General features: G+C 39.6%; 2 protein-coding genes across 2 annotated transcripts in view; one reads left to right on the top strand and one right to left on the bottom strand.

Annotated features, from left to right (window-relative positions):
* Positions 1-23,548, top strand: part of SUSD5 (sushi domain containing 5) — a 41,084-nt gene extending 17,536 nt beyond the window's left edge. The window contains exons 3-5 of the mRNA XM_010118011.2: positions 2,886-3,004; positions 12,367-12,555; positions 22,263-23,548. Coding sequence (XP_010116313.2) covers positions 2,886-3,004; positions 12,367-12,555; positions 22,263-23,548 — 1,594 coding nt within the window. The remainder of the gene's footprint in view (positions 1-2,885; positions 3,005-12,366; positions 12,556-22,262) is intronic.
* The window catches only part of CRTAP (cartilage associated protein), a 33,352-nt gene continuing 29,086 nt past the window's right edge, over positions 21,010-25,275 (bottom strand). Inside the window, exon 7 of the mRNA XM_086741635.1 lies at positions 21,010-21,710. Within this exon, the coding sequence (XP_086597761.1) occupies positions 21,651-21,710 (60 nt within the window). The 3' untranslated portion in view covers positions 21,010-21,650. The remainder of the gene's footprint in view (positions 21,711-25,275) is intronic.

Genomic DNA, 25,275 nt, shown 5'->3' with positions numbered 1-25,275 from the left:
CTGAGACAGAAGTGTATGTATGTATTTAATCTATTATTACAGATGAAAACCTGGCATTTTAGGATTTAGGGAAACATATACCCACTCTCAAGAACTCAGAGAGACGAGACTGTTGCTGTATATTTTTAGTCGTACCTGGAGTCTGGCTAGCTGCAAAGAGACTAGCTCTATGTGTTACAGGTCTGATTGTGAGACCCACTACTGAGAAATGCTGAGCACTTCTGAAGCTCCTTTCAGCAGCGGTAATAACAGCTTACTGAAGATATTTAAAGCTTGCAAGATTGAGCTCATGGTAGGAAACTATTGACAGAGAAGGACAAATGGGAGAGATGAAACAGATTTTTTTTTATTTTATTTTTTATGTGTGTCCAAGACATTATTTCTTTCACCTCTAATTACATTAGAAAGTTTGCAGTTTTAGTCGGATCAATTTTAATATGACAAAAATCCAAATTAAACTCCTAACTAGGAAGTTTACCAGGGTCTAGTTTGTTGAAGGAAACAAAGAAATGGACAGGAAGGGCAATGTTTAAACTTAATGTAGGAAAAAGGTTTAGTGAGAAATACATACAAAAAAAATCTTAATGTTACTTAAAGCCTTTATGTAAAATGTTAAAACTATATGCAAGATACACCCCTGTAAGTTTGGTCTCATTAGGTAGCAGCTAAGCAATGCTCTTAAAATTAATTAACTAACCAATATATTCTGTCAACTACAAACTTGTAGTTCGTTGTACAATACTTGAAAAAGTAAGAAAATCTTGCTCTTTAAACACACAATCTTACATGTGAGCCAGGTATCCTGTTTTGGAGATGACTTGAATAGACTAAGGATGTGTCTCCCACAGATAACCTTTTAGCCTACTGAGGAAATGATAGAGAAATTACTGTGCTTTAGGCAGAAGCAAAATATATTGGCTAGAAATTGGAATTAGAAACCAGAAAATTCAATATAAGATTTTCAAAAGTGGCTTCCAAGTATCAAGAATTTTATTGCTTGAAAGGAATGTGGCTTGATTTTCAGAGAACAGAATTTTTTGATGGCAACAATGTTCAAAGCTGTTTGTTTGGGGTTTTTTTTAAGAGTCAGAAGTCTTTAGTATACAATTGCAGACGAAAGGTACAAGTTTTTAAAGACATGTCAGTATCTGTCTACTCAGTATTGCAAGGCATAACTGATCTGGGTACCTAAGTGAGTGAGTAATTATTGGAAAGATGAAGGTTGGTAAGTCACTTTTTGAAGGGAAGCATAACTGTTTCATTCACTTAGGCCTTGTAAGACCTAGTGGAAGAACATATGAATACATGCAAACATTTTCTAATTGATGGCCTGCTTCCCCCAATCGTCTGAACTCACTTTGGCAGATCAAGTCACTTTTGTCTAGGTGTCTGATTACTGACTTAGAGGACTCAGAGTTTAAATGCATCAAATTCTAGGAGAACTTGATACAAGTTTCGCCAATATTGTCCTTCAAGTGACTCCCCAAAAAATCAAGGGTTGTTTTCCTTACAAAAGAAATGTATTTGATTTGAAATCGTAAAGGGGCTTTCAGTTGGGGATGATACCATGTCATTTTCCAGATCAGAAGTGTGGTAGGAACCATTCTGGTACGTATGCGTGACCACCACCATATGGCTTGTTTCATGTTGTTTTTGTTTGTTTACATTAAAAGAACATGAAAATTGCATATTTAACTGCTCGAAAGCTAACACATGTCAGAATTCAGATGGCCTGTACAATAGTAATTCAGCCCACTTGTGTAAATCAATTGTTACATAGTATTTAAGTGCATGATTAAATATTGGGTTTCCACTGGATCTTTTCCACGCTCAGTGAATGGGCAGTTAGGCAACACTTATTTTATTCCCCAAATTTAGTGTGGGACTGACGGCAAAATTAGTTCAACCAGTGCACAATACAAAATGACAAATTTCCTCCACTGGAAGGATTCCTTTGTAGAAAGCATTTTTGTCTTGCTTTCACTGGAATAGCTGACCATGCAACACTTGTACAAACCTGCTGTCCACAAAAGATAAACCACACATCATTAATTACCAGCTGCAAAAATTTGGGCTGAATTCGCTTTCCCAGCCTTTGTAACCTTCAGTGTAACAACAAAACCAGTGTTTTCTACAACAAACTGTCTTCTATTTGTTAGTTTTAAGCAGCTGATAAAGATGAGAGAAGAGATAATTAGTAATCTCTTCCTTCATGTCCAGCATCTACAGAGATGTAAAACGAAATACAGATTTATTACTTTTGTTCAAGCCTATGAAGGGCAACAGGATGGATTAGGTACTGCTGGCTACCAAACCAGAAGAAACAGTTTACACAAAGGTGTGGAATTACTGCTAGGAAAAAAAAAAAAAAAGATAGCAGTTTTTCTTCCAAGAACTCAAGATTAGTTTTCTGACCTTGCCTGTGTTAGCTTTTGAGATGTTAAATATGCAACCTTAGTGGTCTTTTAATGTAAAATGCTAATGATTTATAATCTTTCAGACCAAAGCTGGAGTTTTCTATTAATTTTTTACCCAGGTGCCATTGGTGGGAATCTGTATTGCTGGAAAGTGAGAGCAGAATGTGGCCTTAGGTACTCTGGGACTTGGTTTTATGTTTAGAAGTATTACACAATAAAATAAGATAAACACTCTTTATTGCTTCCTATGCCTTGAACTGATCTACAGCAAACATTTTTTTAATTACTTCTAATTCTCCCTTGGCTTTTTTCATAGATCTTCCCCCACTAATGCCTTATGTGCCAACTCTTAAACAGCTAAGCTGAAGCTAAAGCCTGACTACTGTGATGAACGATCTCCAAATTTCACCTGCATGTACAACTCCAGAAGATTTCTGATTACTTTTTTCTTCTTCTTCTTTATTTTAGGACAATTATATGCAGAAAGACGGGCAGCAAACAGCAGAGCGTGAAAGCCATTGATGTTAAAATTGAAACCGGTCCCTTTGTGAATGACCAATATGATGCTTTTTGTGTAAAGGATGAAGGTCAGCACTAATATATATTGAAATAATGCACAGTCATTGCTGTCTTGCAACATTAGAGATTTTGCCTTAAATTTTTCTACTGCTGAGAGGCAAAGAGGGAATGTTAAGGAATAAATCTTTATAGTAATCGCCTGCTAAGTGAGCCAACTGCTGCAAAGACATTAGTTGCAGGAAGTAAATTGCATTATGTTTTGTCTTTGCTGCAGTTTAGCAAGTTCAAACAGCACTACTGATCTGAAAGAACCCATTTTGGTGTTCACAGAACATAATTTATGGAAAATAATACATCTGACACCAGTATAACTGAGATGCCTGAAGCATCTCCCATACTCACCATTGTAACTGAATGTAACTCAGAAACCTGGCTTCCAGGCACAAAACATCACGCTGTTGCATACCTATCAGTATAGAACATTTGTATGCAAATAACTTGATTGCCTCAATTTTATTTGGTTAGGGTTTTTTTTTTTGTTCACAAGTGTAGACCAGCCTGCTAGAGACTCTGATGTATCATGGATGATTCTGAAAACCAAATTATTTCCAATTTAAGTTGATGCTTAAACTTTTTGATATTCAAATGCCGGAACCCACAAGCAAAGATGGATTTTGAAGGCAAAAAGTATATTGTTACTGATAGGATACGTTGTCCAGGATGGTGTAAAGAATTTTGGGAACCCCTGAAGCAGATTGTTGTTGTTCACAATGAAGTTTCACATCTCATTTCCAAGAAAAACAGGGGCAAATAGATTACATTTACTGAGAAATTATAAATTCACAAAAAAAAAAGGGGGGTCATTTTGATGACCAGTCAGTGGCAGCAGTGGGAATGAAAGTATGGTTGAAGTGAAATGTGGCAGAGGTGATGCATATTTGATGTGCACTCAGTCATTCAAGAATCACAGATTTGACTGACCATCCTCTTAAATAGCCCTCATGATAACAAGTCCAGGCTCCGTGCTGGTATGAGTGATGCCAGCTCAGTCACTCAGTTGCTAATGTTGTCACACAAGCACCTTTGTGCTTTCTTCCATGCAGCTCCTCACATATAGGAGCAGCTCCCTGTAAACATCTACAACACACTCGCATTGTCTTCCTTCAAATCTCTCTTTTGTCATCATCCCCCCCTTGAGAAAAACCTTGTGGCGGGTGGGACAGCTGTGGGATGCTGAAATCATTGCTCTAGCCACTATTGTTCCATTGTGCCCTTGTGCTCCCCTGTCTGTCTCCACCTGCTGTGTCTGAACTTACACGTAGATTCTGGATCTCGGGGAAGGAACTGTCTTTGCCTTTTGCATTTGGTTACTGCTCATGGTAAAGGGGGAGTAAAGGTGAATATAAGAACATAGTCTGGCAATGCTTGTTGGAGAGGAGTACTACACAATGCTCAGAAAAACTGGATAGTTAAAACTCAGGGGAAAATTTGTATCATTTGCAAAGAAGAGGCAATTGATGAACAACTTGTTTTGTACAAGGCAAGGAGTTTCCTGATGACAGAATGGGATAATCATGCCAATACAGTTACCATACAGTCCTTGCACACAGACACAGTTCTGGATGACAACAAGGTTCTGGATGACAACAAGGTTCTATCTTCTTTGAATATATTAAAAATTTTGGATGCAGGGTTGATGTTTGAATAGAAAGGCTTGAGCAAAGTTGTGTGGCAGAGCCTCGTCTGTAGTTGGTATGAAAAGAGCAAAGCCCAGAAACGAAATAGCCTTAACACACAAGTGTAACACACAGTAACACACAAGACAGCACAAAGCAGTTGACTGATAAAGGAACATCCTACACCTCATGGATGCCACTTTCAGTTTTGGGAAGTAAATAGCCAGTAAGAAGCAACGACAGCAAAACTCACATCACAGCCTCAGATACAGTATATCTGTTCTCCTGGTTTGCGCATGTGACTAATAACTACACATCCAAGTTATGATTAATCATAGAATCATAGAATAGTTAGGGTTGGACGGACTTTTGAAGGTCATCTAGTCCAACCCCTCTGCAAGAAGCAGGAACATCTCCAACCAGATCAGGTTGCTCAGAGCCTCATCCAACCTGGCCTTGAATGTTTCCAGGGATGGGGCATCCACCACCTCTACGGGCAACCTGTGCCAGTGCTCCACCACCCTCATTGTAAAAAATTTCTTCCTAATATCCAGTCTGAATCTGCCTCCCTCTATTTTAAAACCTTGCCCCTTAGCCCTATCACAACAGGCCCTGCTGAAGAGTTTCTCCCCCCGCTTTCTTGTAGGCCCCCTTTAGGCACTGGAAGACCACTATAAGGTCCCCCCAGAGCCTTCTCTTCTCCACACTGAGCCCCAACTCTCTCAGCCTGTCCTCATAGGAGAGGTGCTCCAGCACTCTCATCATCTTCATGGCCCTCCTCTGCATTCGCTCCAACAGGTCCACATCCTTCTTATGCTGGTGGCCCCAGAACAATTAATGGATTGTTTCTTGCTTGAAACCTTCAAAGTATTTTTTTTTGTTTCAGAAAAGTGGATATTGCTTTTAATTGATACAATTTCAATTATAATATGATAATATATTAGTATTAAGATGTGTGTATTGAAATCAAGTACAAAAAGCAAGATGTTTTGCCCTGCCGAAAGTGATAAATCCCAAGTTTCTCACATTGAGACCTATGTCCATATACATGATAACCACAAGCCCTTTCATTTTATCCAACCAACAGTATGTAGTCCCATATGAAACTCATCTGGTTCTTTCTCCAGTATTTCTTAACCTCACCCTTTACTGATCATCTCTCTGCCTTCAGGGCACTCTCAGCTCCTTGCTGGGACCAGGCGTGGCTGGCTGGGCAGGAGGCAGCATGTGCTGTTGCTGCCTTAGATGTATGAATACTCTGGTTTGTCTGCCCATATGCCATGCTGATCAACTGACCAGCAGTTCTTGTGGGAACAGATAAAAGCTGTGTCCTACCTGTGCTCATCCCAATGGAAAAGATGCCTGGCTTTGGCTCTTTCCTCTTTTAAACTCATCTTACCAGAATGAGCAGACACTCAGCAGCTTTCCCTCATTGTCAGAGCTGGCTGAGATCAGCCATAGGCTCCGACAGCCTGGCAGGTTGAGGATGGACAGAGGGAACAGTCACATCAGCCTTCTCTTCTTCAGAAACTACTTTGACGATAGTAACTTTTCATAACTCTATTTTTAGTTCTTAGGTTTGTGCATAGGGCATCTTGCACCACCATGAAACTTCTAGTACAACCTATTACAAAGTTCCCTTCTTAGGCCTTGATTTACAGTTAATCTTTACTTAGTTAACATTTAGCATGTGAATGAGGTCAGTTGAATTGCTTTAAGTGTATACTTCAGGATGCTTCAACAGCCGGGGCAGTGATCAGATGCTAGCAAGAGCTCTGGGTGTGCTTACAGGACCAGGCTTTTACAAATAAACATCCTGAAGAGAGAGAGATCTCTTTTTTTTTTTTTGTGCTTCTGAAATTAAATTTGTTCTGTAGACACAGAAGAATCACAACAATCTTTGATACTAAGAGTTATGTTTTACAGGGAATTGGGACTAAGAGTTATGTTTGACAGTTGCAGCTGTAATGTTTTATGAATGCTGTGAGCATCGCTGCAGTTTTCGCAGCACAGAGAAATGTCTCTTCTCAGTTTCTCATAAACAAATGTTTTATGCAGCCATTAGAGTCAGACAGACAACTCTGTACCAGCTCAGGATCTGCTGAGATCAGAAAATTTCTCTCTTAGCCCCGAGTGCCAAAAACTACCTAAATATGTGTTAGATTCTGCTTATTCTGAAAATGGAGTGTCACATGTAAGTCAGGTCTGGCCCACAGAGTGTGTACTTAGTATCTATCAAAGCTTGTAAGAAAATATCTCAAAGTGTAAAAGAGATAAAGCAACAAAAATAGAAAGCTGGAGTTTTTCTTACCAGTCTTAAGTTTTTTTGTAGAACCGCATACCATTCAGTTTCATACATATATAATCCTCTCAGTTCCCTTTCTTGGAATTTTTTTTTTAAATGCAACACAGGAAAGATCTCTTTGTTAATAGCTCCCAAGTTTTACTGGTTCTTTCTTTCAGTGACCCACTGATATTTACAGGCAACAAGTAAGATCTCTATTCCATAAGGCTTTGATTTGCTGCCACCATAGAAAAACTAAACAGGCAGCAACTTGTGGTAGCGTACAGCATAATGCAAATCAAACTTTGTTAAACATGACTGCTGGCTCCAGATACCCATCAAAGCTTGGTGGCTTATGTACATATTTCAGTTTGCCTTTTTCAGCAGTAAGAAAAAAAAGAAATTAGTGTATTATTTACAGCAAACACTTTAAATGTACTTCAAAAGAGCAATCAAACCGATTTGCTTTATGTTATATTTGAACATTTCTTTGTATTTGTCATGCTTTGCTATGAAGTTTTTCATTTTTTCATTGCTACAGCTTTCTTTTCCAGAGCTTTACATATAGCTGACAGTGAATTTCCAGCTACCTGGTGATGTCATTTAAACTAATAAATGAAGTTATTCTTACAAGCCCTATCTGATGAAAGAGGTTTTGGCATCCTAACATCGGTAGCGTACAAGCAGCACTTATATTGGCTATGACTGAGTTTTGGCTCTTTGTACTCTATTTGTACTCAGTATTTTTATCCAAAAAAGAAAAATTCCATATGCTTTAGTGTCTGTGAAATCAAGAAGGAAAACAAACATCCACACTCATCTTTCACAGGGCTAAGTGTTAAGGTTGCATTTTCCAATTTCTTAATGATGAGATGACATCCTATAAATTCCAGTGGTCTCTCTGGAAAAAACTCCACTGAATTGGGCAGCTGTAACAGGGGATGTTTTATTTCAAAGAGGATATTTCATGTCAGCTTTCAGAGCATGGTACACAGTTAAAGTAGCAATTGTAGATAATCAGGTTGGTTCCTAGTTCTGCCAGTTGGCATGGAAGCTGAAGTCTGCCTCTTTTTCATGGTGAGGGTTTTTTTTTTTTTTTTTTTCATTGATCTTAGGCTGTCATTTCTGTAGACAATATTTTGTCAAGCCATCTCAAAAAAATCTTTACAAACTGATGAGATGCTCATCATTTAAATCAAGAAGATGCTTCTGGAGGGATCTGAATTGGGGAGGACAGGTGCTGTGTTCTTAATGTGACTTGTGTCAACTCTTTGCCAGAAATCACCTCTCACAAACTCCTCTCCACACATGGTTTGGAGTTAAAGTTATTCTTCAGAGGGGCCATAATTCCTAAAAGCCAGTCACGACTGAATGTGCTAACTGAATTAGCAAGAAGTGTCTTCAGTTCCTGGTAAAAAATAGTTAATGAGTCTCTCAGAGGTCTGCAACCAGAGTCATCACTAGCCCTAACATATCTATGCTCAACACTTTTATCTTTGCTGTGCCACTTATTCAATGACTGATTATCAACATCAGTCATCTGATGTTGATTCTATCCTGATTTCTGCCCATGTATATTGAGTTTTTTATTGGCTGTGGTGGTGATTTTGTCTCCAGGAGACAGCCTGTGCCGAATTACTGCTGACACGAGGATCTTCTGTGTGCTTCCACATTGCCATATATCAGTGCTATGTTCTCTCGCTGTGTAACCTAATCCATCCTTGCTTACTGCAGGTCAGCTACCAATGTATGGAGCCCTGTTAGGTGTCTACCCTCACTGTTGATATGTGGCTCAGGTTTGCAACATCTCCTCTTCAGAAAATGGCATCCAGATGGTCACCTGCTGAGTCTGCTGCTTGCAGCTGATGTTAGGACACCAGAGCTCTCTGTGGCAAAGTCAGGAAGGTTCACGATGTCCAGAACCAAATTCTAAGTTTCCAGGTTTGAGGAGGTGATCTCACACACAAGCAGGCAGAGCACGGGATCCACTGGATGGGGCCTGAGTGCTGAGGCAAAATAATAGAGCACGTCAGGCTTTTCTACTGGGAAGTGTGCATTGAGCTCATCTTTTAGCAAGCACCCAGAAAATATGCTGGTCTACGGAAGGATAGATGAGGGGAAAGTTAGATGAGGTGGAGAGTTCAGCACTCACTTAGCACTGGAGGAGCCTGGTCCTCATCTACCAGCGTCACCACTCCAGGCAACCTCTGTAGTTGCCTTAGCAAAGAGTGCTGCTGTTCCTCCAAATGACAAGCTGCTGAGAACACATCCTCTGTCACACTTCGTGGCCCAGATCTGACTCCTCTCTTCTGGCAAGAAAATGGCCTGAATGCCAGCACTGAGCACAGGCTGTTGTTCCAAACAAGCCTGTGCTTTGCCACCTCCTGGTACCAGGGCCGCAGACAAAAACCTGAAGGGTGTCCCCAGAAGTGGCTCCATTTGATGAGCTGCTCTGCCAGTGTCACTTCACTTCTGTACATGTACCAGAAATAACAGGTTTGGCAAAAGGCTGACCGAGAATTGTCATAGCAACTGAGACTGCAGCAGGACGAGGAGCCATAGGGTGCTGCAACCCTGAAACTTCCTGTACATCTTGCATGGGAAAGGACATCAGCAAAGTGGATGTAGGAACTTGAGTAGGTCTTTGCAGGATATCAGCTCTCACTTCGTCTTGTCCATGCTGTCACTCAATGTACTCTGCAGCAAAGACACTATCTTACAAAGTCCCATATGAGAGATTCAAAAGTTCAATGTACAGTGTTCATCCATGAACATCTTATAAATCTCTCCTTTTCTTTCTATTCACACATCAGCCAGATCTCCCCTTCAGGATGTCATTAGTCTCTGTTACCACATGTTGCCAAATTTTGCAGTAAAGCTTCCTTCAGCTTCAGTCTTTCCTGGAATGTTATAATGTGCTTTTTGAATGCATTTGCTATAAGGTAAATGTATTTAATGTAAGTATTACTTTTCTACTTCCTCTGGCCACAGGATTAAGAAGCAAGGCTTTGTAGATAAGAATACCCTCTGACATATAATTGTCCCATACAGCCTTGGGATCAATACCTCCCTCAGAGCAGATACACAGCTCCCGTTTGTACCGATGGAAGTAGCTACATAAATAAAGTACATAAAATGCAGGGATCTGTAGCCTTCCTATGAGGCAATAAAGTATTTTTTTATTCCTTTAATCCACATCAATCTCTATTCATCCAACCAGTTCACAGGAAAGGCATTAGCTGCTAACTGCTCCTCACTTCCTCAAATGCCAAGCCTCCGTAAGACTGTACATAAACTGAGCTTTGTGTAGCCTCCAGAGCTTGTTTTTTCTGTCAGTATGTGTGTGCATAACTGCCACTAACTTCTGAAGGTGTTAGACAGTATATGTGTATGTGTACAGTACAGAGAATAGACTTCAAAGCTTTGACTTCAGTAGCGTGTCCCTGATATTAGTGGCAGATGTTTTTCAGCATACCAGATTGAGAAGTGGTTAGCCAGGTCTATCAGACAATTTCTAACATCCTGATCCAAAAGAACTTTCACAGAGCCTGAGTGTTTATTGTAGGATGTTCATTTCACTACGAGGTAAACAACTGGCAACTTAAATACATCATATTTCTAAACAAACATGTATTTACCTATGCCTGGGTCAGAAGTGGGTAGGATGGGAAAAGCTGCAGCTGGGACTCACAAGGATCTTGCAGAATGTCCCTGGGGCAAAAGCAGGAAAGCCTGAGCTTTTCCAGAAATTGAATTGAAAAAAAACGATTCTGTCAAAACTATTGCCCATTGAAAACCTTGGACATGAATTGGTGTCAATGAAAATGTTGTAAGCTCTTGTGCAGATGCTGTCCTAAAAGTAATCTCTAGCAAAGTATCAAGAGTGCTCTCTGAAGATGTTTCTCCTTCTGCATGTTTAGGAGCATAGTCTTGGAGGTCACTTTTTCAGCATCCAAACAAAAGTCTTTCCAAGGAACATAGTGTTTGCTTAGCCAACTAAGTAATTAAGTTTTTGTACCAAGGCAAACTGTTTCAAGAGGTGAAAGTTAAGTGTCCCTTATCCCATATAATTACCAGAACTCCTGAGCTATTACCTATTAGCCTTTTAATTTTTGTTTGTTCTGTAGCAGGACAAAAGCAGGTTTTGAATCTTCTGCTATTTTGGCAAATGGAACAGTTGTTTTTTCTTCCACAGTCAATAAGGGCTCTAGAACAACTGGAAAAAAAAATCTCAGATTTGAAAAAGAATATAGAAGTGTTTATTTGTACCAACACCGCACATTTTGTCCACTGGGTTTCTTGGTAAGATCATGTTCTTGCATTATAGTTCTTTTGGTTTGTTTTTCTGTAACCAATAGATATCTATTCCAAAAGGGACTGTAAAAAGATCTGGAGAAAATGGGGAAATGGAAAACCCCTCTTCACGAGCACTTCTGAGAGAGGAAGACCTTTGAGAGAAGATGAAGAGAAGAGAAGAGAAGAGAAGAGAAGAGAAGAGAAGAGAAGAGAAGAGAAGAGAAGAGAAGAGAAGAGAAGAGAAGAGAAGAGAAGAGAAGATGCCTAGAAGTTCTCTAGAAGATCTTAACCCACCTTGTTAACAATAGCCAAGAGTTCAAATTCAGTTTACACTGATGTTGCCAGTTGCCTGCCTCCTCTCTGCATTTCTGTCATGCAACTAAAAACTCAATGAAATTGGTTTTATTATTATTTACAGTAATTTTTGCTTCCTGGTTCTTAGTGCTGTCAGTAGAAATATTATCAAACAACATCCTCTTAGTTTTTATATCCCAATAAATTTAGCTCTTCAGATTCTCACAGAGTGCAGAGCTATGTTACCTCTGTTTTTTGTTAAGTTGAAGAGTCACCATTTATTTTAGGATGTCTCTAACATAAAATAGGGGAAATTTGAGTATCTGGGAAGAAACTTTTGATTTTGGGAAAGACTAGAAGCTTAGAGATAGTCTGAAAAATGGCTGATGTTCATCTGGGCCTTTCCTTTCCATGACCGGGGACTGGGTCATTGTCAGCCTTTGACTGCTTGCTACAGTATAGTAGACAATAAAGTGCCAAACAATTTCACAAGCTTTTTTGCAATTAAGGAAATTTACTGTGTCCAAGCTTTTGCCTTCCAGTCCCAACCAACCCAAGCCCTTGTTACCCAAGCAGGCAGAGAAGATAGCTGTAGCTTAACATCCGGGGCTGACTTGTTGGAAACAAAGCCCCTCTAGGTGCATCACTGTTGCACGTCGGTAACATCACAGTTATCACATCACAGTTATAGCCCGATATATACCTTCCCAATTACTGCTGAAAACAGTTATGAAGGAGGATAAGGGCATGAATCAAATGAGATATGGGTTCTGTGGATGTGTGTAAGTTTGTCCTTGGGGTAACTCTTTTAGCACCACTGTTAGCACTGCATTTAAAGCCTATTGCAAAGTGTCTACAACCTCTCTCTTTTTCTTTTCAGATAAGCCCTGTGGTGACCCACCATCCTTCCCCCACACCATTCTCCATGGCCACACTGGCTTTGAAATGGGGGACGAGCTGCTGTACGTTTGCGCCCAGGGGTACGTCATGGGCAACAAGGAGACGGCATTCACGTTGCTTTGCGACAGCTGTGGGGAGTGGTACGGGCAGGTTCATGCCTGCGTCAAAGGTAAGCTCACCCAGCACACGGAGCATCCCTCTGGGAGGTCACAGCCTCCCATCAGCCTCCCAACCAAGATCATTTCAGGCTTACAGGGGTGTCTCCTGGGCATGTGTAGTCCTGGTAAAGGTCTTGGTGACTAGAGCATCTAGTCTTAGCTGGCCCAGTAGGGCTTTTACAATCCCATTGGCAGACATCTCCAGTAAACCAGAGGAGAGGGTAATTTATTCATACTTATATGAGCATAAAGTTTCTTTCTGGGTAGCAGGAGTCATTCAAAATAAAAAGTTGAAATTTTTAATGCCATATTTATTTTTTTCTATATCTGCTAACCTCCTTTCAGGGATTCACTGAGTCTTAAACCAGGGTTATCATTCAGCTCCTGCCTTCCAGTCCACCATCTTCTTTCTTTTTCGCACAATACCATTTTTCTTTAGTACTGAATGTAATTTTTAATTACCGGAAAAAAAAAAAAAACCTTTGGGAAGATCCTTCATCTGTGTATTTGATATCAGAATCAGACCCTTTCTGGAAATCAACTGTTTATAATTCGCATGTGCTCATTCTGTTACTGGATGAGGTTTGTAACTTTTCAATGTACTTACTTTGTTTACTCACGGAAAGGGATTACTACAGATGTTGCAAGAAATATCAGAGGTATTTTTTTCAGAGGAGTTCAAAAGCCATGCCCAGGCAGCATTAGTGAGCCAAAGACATTGTTTACCAGATGGAGTGCACAATGCAGGTTTTGTATGTCTTCTGCTATGTTTATTTTCACATGAAGCCACAGAGTTGCTACAGAGCAGGCTACTGAAATGAAAACTTAGTGTTTGTTCTTGCCTTTGGGAACCTAGAGGAAGTACAGATAAAAGCTGGTGTCTTTTTATAGGCATACACTAAGCATGGCCTGCATGCAAATAACACCTTTCCTTACCATCAGCATGCTGAGGCTGTGCCTGGCTTTATCACCCAGTCACCAGCCTTACGTCTTCATGTGATGCTACATGCTGAGGCCTCTGAGATAGCATCCTCCTTACAGAAAGGACAAGGTGCCGTGGTGAAACTGTGGCTCCATGGAGACAGGGGTCAATACCTTTGAAGGGTCACAGCAAACCCATGTGCAACTCACCCTCCTCCTTTATATTTTCTATGTTGAGTTGAGCTAACCATCCTTTAGATGTTCTTGGATTTTTATTTGGGATGCAAAATGGGTAGTACAATAGTTATTCAGCTCTTAAGCCTTAGACTTTGTCCACTGGCTTGTAAGAAGCTAGTTTGGCTTATCTGAACTTTTACTAGCCCTTTCCTACTTGTTGCTTTAGCACTTTCAAACTTCTGGCCTTACATATATGATAAATGCAGCTTCCTTTTGGTAGGTCAGGAAAATTAAAGACCTATGTAAGTTAAGAGAGCTGCCCATGGCACAGAATGGCAGAAATACAATTTGGGTTAGAGCTAAGCAGTGAGATGGAAAAGTAAAAAAAAAGTGTATTATTTTTTAATTTGCCCCAATAAAAAGATATACAATTTTTATCTTGTACCATGCTTTCAGGATTTTTGTTTACAAACACATCAGATATTTACTCCATTGAAAGGAATGAAAGTGAATTTTCTTACCAAATAACTTGACTCAAGGAATCTAGCTTTTATTAAAAAAAAACCAACCAAAAAACCAACCAACCCCCCCCCCAAAAAAAAAAAAACCCAAATGTGAAAGCTCTGGAAAATTATAATAATGACATTTCTTTAATTTAAACCTTCAAGAAAACCCACCTTTATATGTTGGTTAAATTCTGCAACAGACTTTTAACTTTCCCCTGGTTTAAACGTAAGCTAAATAGTACCATGAGGCAGATGTGGATGCAATTCGAATTCTGCTTTCTCGTTCTCTTTCTTGTGTTTCCTTGCTCAATGTATAAAGCTCAAATTTTTTCCAGTATTCAAAAGCAGTCATCAGAGTATCATATTGTTGTTTTTTCTTTTTTTTCAGAGAGATATCACACCTTTAAGATGATATTTCTGGCAAAACAGATAGATTTTAAGCAAAGGAATGGGCAGCTGTTGGGTAACTGAGCTATCTGTAGGAGCTGGAGTTAGCATACCCATTTCAGAACTTATGTAGTCCTTAATACCCATGGGCTTGCAAGGAGTTATTTTTACTCATGAATATATATAACCAGGCAGTGGAGAATAGTGAGAAAAGGTCAAATTTGTTCTTAGTAGAAATGGGTCCTGTCTGTGTACCGGGGAACCAGATATTCAAAACCATCCAAATGGTAGAGAGATACAAATTCCAATAACTTTCTGAACTATTTCAGCTTTTAGAACTGTTTTTAAAAACAACAGTTCAGATGATTAAGTGAAATACTACAGGGAGTGGAGGAGGAGCATGGAGGGAGAGAAGGAAAAAGGAGTATCTACATCTGATAACCCGGAAGGTCTGAATCTCCTATAATCTGCACCAAATTGATACTTCTTTTTCCTTCACCGAGGTTAGTGAAAATGCTAACTTTATCACACATAGGAAAAAACCTATATTACACCAAACTAAGGAAGGGGAAGAATCAGGCCATTTAAGTTGTGTGTGTTTCACTGTTTTCCCTGGATAAATAGTCTATTTCCCCTGTTTTGCCTGAACCTTTCACACAGCAGCAGGGGAGAGAAAAATATTTTTAAAAGAAATAGGAAAGTGTGGCTGTAAAATCACAAACATCAACATTGGAACTTGGGAGCAGATGTAATATTGTGGATTATGATTTTTAAAATTATTTAAATGTAGACTTCATGCTGAGGGGCTGCCTTTGATTAATGTTTTTCAAACACTTTAAGGACCTGGGATAGAAAATACAATACATGTTCGATTAATAATGATATATTCAATCCTCCTGACCATAATTCTTTAAGAAAGTGGGCTTCACAGGAAGACTGAAATATGTGATACTGGAGTTCATTATTTTTTAAAAAGTAAGAATTCAGTGAAAAAAAAACAACCAAAAAAAAAGGGAATTTAATTAAAAGAAACCTGATTTACAGTTGACAGATATTTTGGGGTCATAGGAGAAAGGAGTATAATTATTAATTAAGTATTCCAGAAGTCAGCACACCCACCGCTTTTAAAGTGCTTTGAGTCAAGAGAGTAACTTCCCTATCACGAAGGCTAATGACAGGACTTAACGGAGAATTTATATCCCTGTTGGCAGAGTGGGCCATTTCTGTCCTAACTGGCTGACATCAGAGGAAAGATGGTCGTGAAGCCACTTCAGTGAACATTTAAGTGCTATGTTTAGAGGCTGATAAGATGATACAGTTCCCTTGTTCTTCATCTGGGCTGGGTGAGCAACTGGAAATGTGAAGTGGTCCCGATGTTGTTAAACAAACATGATCGGACCACAGGGAGGAATCTTGAGTCAGAGGATTAAAAGATATAAGGACTGTTCCTACATCTTGCACCTGTCTCTGAGACCAGGGCCAAGTCACTACACTACTCTCCGCTGCTTACTCCACCTCATCCATGAAGGAGTGGTAACATTTATCCAGCTTCATAAAGCTTTCTGAGATTTGAGGATGTTACAGCTGCCTATTTCTGTCCTGCTTGGTAACTGTCACATTATAATGCCCAGCTGTCCAAGCAGAATATCAGAGTAAAGAGCAATAACTGAGTTTTTCTCTTGTGTTTCTCTTTGTGTAAAAGCATTGGACCTGCTTTACATTCCCAGTTGCTCACCCCAAGGAAATGCGGAGTCAAAGAACTATTGTCACAGCAGTGTCTAAATACAGCACTTAAGTGTCCTTTGAAGTAGCTTTATGATCATCTTTCCTCTGCGTTTTGATCCAGTTAGAAAAGATACAGTCCATTCCGGCACCCAGGATGTAAGTGTACAGCCATACAGTTGGCAAATCTGTAAATTAAATGGAAAAAATATATTATGCATCACTACACATATAATCCAAAATATGTGGCAAAACTTGGCTATGGGCAAAACCGAACAAAATAATTTTGGAGTTATATTAAATGGATCTTGGATACAATAAAGTATGTTGGAAATTAAGAAAACAGTACATTACAAATTGCTTTAATGTGCATTGAGCACACCAGGTAATGGCCTGTAATTTTTAATCAAGATAGTTTTTAAGAAAAAAAAGTGGCTCTGTATAGTTAATGTTTCCTGCTATTTCTCATCATGAAAAGACGCTGTGTTCTAGCTGAAAACACAGGGATATTCAACCCAACAAAGCAACCTTAAGCAGAGAACAGGGAAACACATGTTTTTTGCAGTGTATTATTTTTTCTGTTTCTGTGGAGAGAACACATTTGTTTCACAAAATACATCCTAAAGATTGGCATTCTAGAAAGGTCTGAAAGCAGATGTACATGTGCCATACTGTGGCTGTCCCGCAGGCACAGAGACTAAAGTGACCTTTGCTAAATGATATTTGGTTTTTTCCCCAAATGAACCATAGGTTCAATATCAGGAGCTTTAATGCTAACATTTCAGTGGAGGGGTCAGGGCTGCATTGCATTAGGTTGCACCCTCGCGGGTTTGCTTCCTCAAAGAGAAGGCAGATTAGATGGCTGGGAAATCACATCTCTGCCCTAAAAGTGGCTAAGAGGAATGTCATATATTTATGCTTTTGCCTTGGCTGCTGTGGGTTTTTCCAGCTGTAAGCTGGAGAGGTCGTCTCTTCTGTGTATCTAAGGAATCTCTCCAGTGTCAACACTCGGATGCTTGTCTAGTGTGTTCAGAGCTGGTCTAACGTCTCCATGCTGAGGACCACACTTCTGATTTCAGTGTGAGGAGGATTCAGCTGGCTTTGACCACTTCTGGAAACTTCATCTGCAGCTCCCAGTCTTTTTGTCTGGTTCAACTATTATCATTACTTCAAATATTGCTTTCTGAGTTTTCAAGAATAGTATTGATTCACATTCATGTGGTCTGCAAGCATGACTAGCCAGCACCATTTAATTATTTTTCTTTTTCTTTTTTTTTAATGGGGAGAGTAAAATAAAATGTCTCTGGCTTTTGATCTTATTTGAGAATGTTTGGTTCTTTTCTTCTGAAAGTATAAAAGGAAAGTTGTGACAGACAAAATCAGCAACAAAATATATCCATGGCCTGTCAAAACAATTGTTATGACAAACTTTGGTTCTCTTTTCAGGTCTGTCACTGAGGGGTTGTATTAGATTAATGTAAAGTATCGATCTGACATGAACCAATTCTGCCAAATCGAATTAGTTTAAAAAATTATGATGGGTTATTTATTTATATTAGCAGGCTTTCTCCTAGAATAAAAATCATCCTCCTTCTTGTAGCTGTTGCAAAAGACAAAAGGCAAGACAAATCCTGTCTAGCATACTCTGGTAGATTTGAGAGAAGTGTGTTCATGTGCCTGATCCAGGTCAAATGTCTTATTCTTCGAGATGCTGTAGTTCACAAATCTGACTGATCCCAGGCAAATCAGTCTTTTCCTTCCCACCCTTAAAGACAGATGCCGGCTTGTTAATGTTTGCTGTAACTACTTTGGGATTCTTAGAATAAAATGTTTTTATACAGTAGAAATGTTTATGATGATGGTCTACATAGAATCAAGTTTCAATTTCCTGTACTCCAAAAATACATCCACAAAATATGCGGTGCACTTTATGGTTGTCCAAAATAGCAACACTCAAAATAGAGCTCGGATGCCAATATGCTATCTAGAAGAAAAATTAAACTGATCCTAGAGTGTGGAAAACCAGGCTCTGTTTTTTTGCCTGTCTCTATGTTTGGTCGCTGTTTTCACATTAGGATCAAAAGTTGAAGGAGATGAAAGCTCTTTAGGACTGGATGCTTCCCAGAAAGGACAAGGCTAAATTAAAAGGATTTTACCTTTTAATTGAGCTTCACATCTTTGGTAGTATGCCATTTCAGCATCTGTTGCAGTAAAATGTTCATTTCAGCCTCAGTAATCCCTCAGACAGTGAATCAAATCTCACTGATCCTTGAGTCTGCCAGAGGAGGGTAGGGGTAAGATATAACAATGACCAAATACAGAAAGATTTTGGTCTTGGACTAATTAATTTCAGTGCTGGCTCTTCTTAAAACCAGACCTGCCTGGATAGGAAGGAAGATGCAACCACTTCTAAATCAGTTGCTAGCTTTTTTAAAAATGTGTGTAAATAAAGGTTAGAATTATTTGGATAAGGGGTGGAGCTGAATCTACTTTGGTTGTTGCTCTTCAGTACTGAGACTAAAATTCAGGGAGCTGGAAAGCTCAAGAAAGTGCTGAGGAGGTGAGCAAAAAGAAGTGTAAAAGTTGCCCAATCTGTTCCTGGAAAATCAAGCTCACGGCTGACTTAAAAGATTGTCATGGTAACGCAAACTCGCTAAATACTAAGTCGAAGCCCTGTTTGAAGGTCTGAGGCCCAGAAGAAAGAATAGAATATTATTACTGTGTAAGTCGATTCAGGATCCTATAAATCAAAGCTTCAGAGTAAAGGGGTCTGTATTTCCTTTGATGGTGAGAGAGCTCAATAGTTGCTTTCATTCTGGCATCCCATAAGCTAACATTAGTTATGTTGATAGTCTTTGCTATAAACTATACAAATACGGGAGATTGCATATGAAAATACATTATAGCAGCTTTACAACTTGGGCCACAATCTGATTGTCAGAAGGAACAAGACTCCTTTATGCGGTGACGAGCGGTCTATAATGAGCTGCAATCTCAATCTCTCTTTAGATTACAATGGGCTTTTTCTTTCCTCAGCTGGCATTGAGAAAGCACCAATTCATTTCTATACGTGCAGGATCAGGCCCAAAAGACAGCAGGTTTGAGGGAGACTTGACTGATGGTTCAACAACCCTTTATATGTTCTGATAGACTGAGGACTTATATTTTCCTGTGAGACGTGCTCTTTCCTGATGTGCCTCCATAGGTCTTTCTTCTAAAGAGCTGAAAGTACATGGCAAGAGAGACACTAAAGGGGAAGAGCTTCAAATTCTATAAAAAGCATACTACTACAGTTGTTAAGCATTCACCAATGATCCATGCTGGTCAATAAGATAAATACTAGCTGCCCATTCATATCGCTAACTGAAGAGTAGGTCTGGAGGAAACAACAGAAGTATATGAATGTAGTTGTTGTTCATGGATGTGTGTGCATTGCACTAGAACACCATAATGTAAAAATCAATATTTCATCCTCAGCTGGGTTACTGTAGTCTGAAAAGTAAATGAGTGGCAAAATTACAGGTCCAGGAAACATACAGGTGAAGACAGACTGATGTGATGATTCACCTCAAAAAATAAAACAATGACCATGACAACTGGTAAATGGTGAGTTCTCACATTACGATGCTGCAGTTCATGTATATCCCATAGACACCTATAGGCTGTCCTGAGAGGCATTGGACTTCAGTGAAGCAGGCATGCCAGATATCAACTTTTAGCAAGAGTCTGGGTGGTAAAAGCCAAAATGGCTTGAGGCACCATTTCCACGTGAAGAGAGCACTAGGTAGAAAAATTCTTAAGTGAAAACGAGACAAAGGACAAATTGAGACTAGCATACGGTGACTATTTTAAGTGCTACATAGCGACGTCCAGTGCCACACAAAAGCTTCATAAATAAGTTGCTAAAATGCTTTGGTATTCAGAGGTACCCTTCAGTCATTAACGAAAGTCTGAAATACTGTTGGAAAATATTTTAGGATGAATTAGAAAAGTGAGAGTCCTACCAGGAAGCTTTCTACTTAGAGCTGGATTCCCCTGTCTGTTAAGTCATCTTTGCACCAGATGGAAGATTTTTTCCTGCTTTAGAGAGGACAGAGAGAGGATCTTGGAGGATTACACAAGCAGATAAAGATACTGGGACCGGGAGGGAGAGGGGTCCATTGTCAGCACTGTCGTATCGTGCATGGGTTTCACCCTACACCCTTGCAGGGAGATGAGAGGACCTGCTGAGAACATCCAGTTCTCCAGTAGGATAGTTTTCACAGAGATATTAACTCTCCACAGGCTATGTCGCACATTTTGGTTTCCTCAGCATGACTGCTTTGGTTTCTGGTAGACCCAGACTCTATTCCAAGAAAAATACCTTTTGCTAATACTCATTCTGTTCTGGCACCTAACTTAAGCTGTTCTGGCAGAAAGTAAGCTGGTGTGAGCTGTATCACCACTAAGTGTTTTTGGTCAGACTGGTTTGACAATATTTCTAATCTTTCTTAAGAGTAGACCAAATATGGCTGTGCCAGAAGTCTGGGAAGCAGTCTCCAAGGAGAATGTGACTCATTCAGAAATCGAGGTGGGCCCCAGATGAACATGTGATTCAAAGTTGGTTGAGTGTAAAAAGGCAAAAAAAGATAAGGCTTTATGAATGCATTGATTTGTAATACAGCTTCTATTAATTTCTTGTTTCCTATGTCATGCCATGTCTGTTGCTTCACTGTCTTAATGAAAGACTAAACACTCTCTTAAAAAGTAAAATTCTCACCATGATTCAGTCTGTTTTATTTTCCATATCCCAAGGCACAATTTTTTAGGACTTTTAATGCCAGCATAAATCTCAGCAATTACATCAACTTTCTATGGAGTAAAACTTGTGTGAGCTGAAAATCAACCACCCTGTCTAGTTTGGAAAATTTTTAATTGAGCTAAGGTTTTAGAAGAGTGGAATAAATATAAATTACAATATATTTTTTCAATCAGATTCAAACATTTAGTTTCATGCTTTGAGTCAAGTCTGTTTTGCTATGAGTGGTTGGTCTGTTGAGGCACGGGGAGTATTTCTAAATCAAACACAAACTTTGTGATGAATCTCTGTTGCACTCAGTTATTTTTTTGCTGGTTTGGCTTGGTTTTGATTTTGTTTTTTTTTTTCCTCTTTTCTTTTTGGTTACATTTAGTTTCTTAAAATTGGAAGCCTGAGAGTTGATTACAGATGGTATTATCTTGATATGTAGGTGATAGACTTCAAGTGTTGGAGACAGAATCTTTTATCCTTGCAGTCATGGGTGCATTTTGCTTTCTTCAGATGAAGATGAGCAGAATTCAGTGTCAGCTTTTGGGGAGGGGAGGTATCTTCCTTGGGCAGCTCTGAAGAGCTCTCATGGAGTGAGAAATCCCATTCAGCTCACCTGGCCCCAGGTGTCATACCACTGCAACACCAAGGTCATTGAAGAAAGGTACTGTAATGATAAAAAATGGAACACAAGATACTGATAATAACCCTTCAAAATCACCTGGCTCAAAAGGGATGAAGTTGCTGTAAAACTTGTAGGGTTTTTTTTTTTACAGTTCAATTAGTAATTTATTACTTTTTGCTATACATTCTTCTCCGCACCCATTTCTTGCCTGAATATGATGAAAAATTTTCCTCAGGTCTGGCAAAAAGAATTATGTTAGGGAGAGTGAAAATTTGAGAAAATTATAAGCAATTGAAGAAAGTCCTATAACTACAGACAGTAAGTTACTTATATACATTTTTAAATCTGGAAGGATAAGCTATTAGCGTTTAGCATTGACACCTATCCTGATTTTTAACTTTGTATTGACTAGCAGCCTAATGTGGCCCGTCCCCTTTTCAAATAAATAATAACACTAAATGAAAAATACTATCTAAAAGTAACTCCTCATTGCACCTTTCTTCTTGGCTTCTTGTAACAAATGAACCCAGTGCTCTTCTGGAGAAATTAAATGTTGGATTTTGTTGTTTGTTTTTTTTTTTTTAACTTTTCTAGATGAAACTGAGGCACACATTGACTATGAAGATAATTTTCCTGATGACAGATCGATACCTATTGTTGAGAATGAATATGTCAATGGCAAAGAGGAAATCGAACAGGAGCAAGAGCAGCTTTCCTACAGTAAAAATTCAGAGGAAGAAAGAACTGGAAGTACCAAAGGTGTTACTCAGGACAGAGACACTTCTGAAAAAGGAAGCAGGGCACCAACTGAGTCCCCCGTGTCACTCCTAAGCCAAAAAAACTTGTTCTGGTTTCCATCAGAAGCTTTCAGTGAGTCTGAATCAGAGAAAGAGACAGATGATTCCACAAAAGCACAGTTTTCTGAAGGTGATAATCACATCGGAGTGAAGACAGCCTATGATGAACCTGGTGCCAAAATGTTTTATGACAGTGAGGATTTCCCCATTGGACCCATTCTCACAACTAATGATACAAAGGCAGAGATAGATGCAGTTGCCATTACTGACGAGTCATGGTTAGATGGCTATCCAGTAACACAAGAAGTGGTAGAGGATGAGGAAGAGGAGGGTGACAAAGTTGATGGATCAATGGGAACAGAAGATGACGTTGTCCTCACAACTGACCAACCGAATCACGTTGAAGTAAGAAAATCGAGCAGTACTAGCCCAGCTCCAGAGGAAGATTTAACACAGATTGTAGCAGCAACAACGAGGATAGATGATGAAGGGGCTGAAGAGACACCAGTGCCACTTACATCAGTGAGTGGTCTGGAGAACTTGAGCATGAGCAGAGGTTATGACGATGCTGCATGGGACCACTCAACTACATCTCCAGAAACTGTAACTCGGGAGCCCACTACAACAGTGCTATTTGACATAACCAGTTTAAAAACATCCATATCAGAAACCTCTTTGATGGTCAGCCCCTCCGATCACACTCCATATGCAGAACCGAAAGAAACAACTGCCTACCCAACACAAGTAGCAACCACTGCACCAGCTCCAGATATCGTTACTGACACGTCGTCCCAGGAATTAGCTGAACAAGAAAATCTCACTCAAGGCCTTGGAGAAAAGCCCATCCCCACTTCTGCTGAGCCATGTGAAGGAGAGGATTGTCCCAAGTCAAGTAAAGGTGCTATCATAGCAGTTATTGTGATTCTTCTCTGCTTGTTACTGGTTGCAGCTGTCCTGGCTGTGTGGTTTTTCAAAAAACGGCAGCAGAAAAACTCTGTTTATAAACTAAATGGAAGGTGTCAACCCAGACATCATTGCTACCACCACTACCACCACCAGCACATCGAAATGCAGAAAGTCTAACCAGGGATCTTTTGGCAGAGATGCTAGAAATCAGAAGAAAATCATACTGATGCTAGAAGGATCACATGACTCATGGATGCTAAAATCCAGCAGTACAGAAAGCAGAAGAAAAAAAGATTGCTAAAAGAACATAGAAGACAGAAAAGATTTCATCCTTTTGAAATTGCAGTTTTGACCTTTCAGAGCTAAAGAATCTGTACATTTTTATCACAAGAGTCTTTTGGAGACATCTGCAGGACACAGCGTGCTTGGTAGTACGTCTACAATTTGCTCCGCTTTTACATTTTGCTCCTATTAATAATAAATTAATTGATTAATTTCTGTGTTACCTGGTTATAATGAAATGACAGGGCTGGTCAGGCCTTCTTGGTCTATTCTCAGTGGAAGAGGGAAAGAAGGAGGGAAGGAGGGGAGAAGGATGGTTTTGGAGCAACCACACATGTGGTGTTCGTTCCTTTTTTAGAACCTGCCGAAGCTGGTCAGGATAAACCACCGTAACAAATTATTACCTGATGAGTCTTAAAAAGAAAAACTATTTGCTACCATACTTTAATGGATAGTGTTGCAATGATTACTAAGGTACTTTTCTTCAACATTGTGAATTTAACACGCCACAAATGTTGGACCATTACTATTTTTCTGGAAGGTGTTCTTTTAGCCTTAGTGAAGAAGTGCCATTCTTATACTAATCTTTTTATAGAAGCCACGATGTCTCCCTGGAATTCAGAGAATACTGTAAGTGCCATTCTTCCTTGAGTATCAGCAGGAGAGGAGTCAGAGCACCTTTGATTCCAGGTGTTATGATGAATAGCCTCTTGTTACAGAGCCAGACAGTGATGAAGCACTTTCCAGGGGAACTCTATCTGAAGTCGGTTGCTTTTCTGAACACGACACTGACTGAACAAGATACTGGAGTTTAATTTACAGCCAGTAGTATCTCTGGCAGCTGAAGCCATGTATAGTACTTCTGCCATATGAACTCTGTAGAAGGACTGATTTTTGCCATTCTGCTCTTTCATCAGCTGGAGGGTGTCTGGGGTGGACATTGGGTATGGGAGGTGGGTATCCATTTTGAATGCTGCTTGTTGTGGTTTTAAAGAGAAAGCAAACCTGGGAAAGAAAGAAAGAAATTGCATCCAGTTGATAAAATGAAAGCACTTGACTTGTAGACTGGGTGTTAGTGTAAAAACACAGAGGCTTTTCCAACAGCATGTTCCCCTTCAAGCAGTTTTGAAAATAAACAGGAGAGGGGAGAAGGTGTTTTCTAGAATCCCTTAACATAGTTCTGGTGTGTTGAGTATGAAATATTCTTCCTTAACTTTCTGAATGAACAGGAAACAGACTGGCAACTGTGAATAATCTGCAGGTCAGAAATTAATTCATCTGCCACTCTATTGTACAGCCAAAGCCAAAAATAGGCCAGTAGTTCAACACATCAAAATATTGGAGTAAAAAAAAAAAAGGTGAGTGGGTGGAGTTCACTCATTTTCATGTTCTGCCTTGAGTCACAGTGGTAACCATCTCTAACTCCATGGAAGGTAGACTTTATGAAATGGAGTACAGAATTGGGTCTGTCACACATACAGCCATCAATCTCAGTGATGGTGAGGAAAACAAAGCCTTTTAGACAACAGCTATACATTATCTTGGAGAATTTGACTTCAGAGTGGCAAGAGTTGAATCTAATTGCCTGGCAAGAGCCACAGTAAATAAAGAAGGACAGAAAC

This window comes from Chlamydotis macqueenii, chromosome 2 (assembly GCF_036417535.1).
Source record: "Chlamydotis macqueenii isolate bChlMac1 chromosome 2, bChlMac1.mat, whole genome shotgun sequence".
Lineage (NCBI taxonomy): Eukaryota > Metazoa > Chordata > Aves > Otidiformes > Otididae > Chlamydotis > Chlamydotis macqueenii.
Note: the sequence above shows the minus strand (reverse complement) of the source record. Positions and strands in the feature narration are given on the sequence as shown.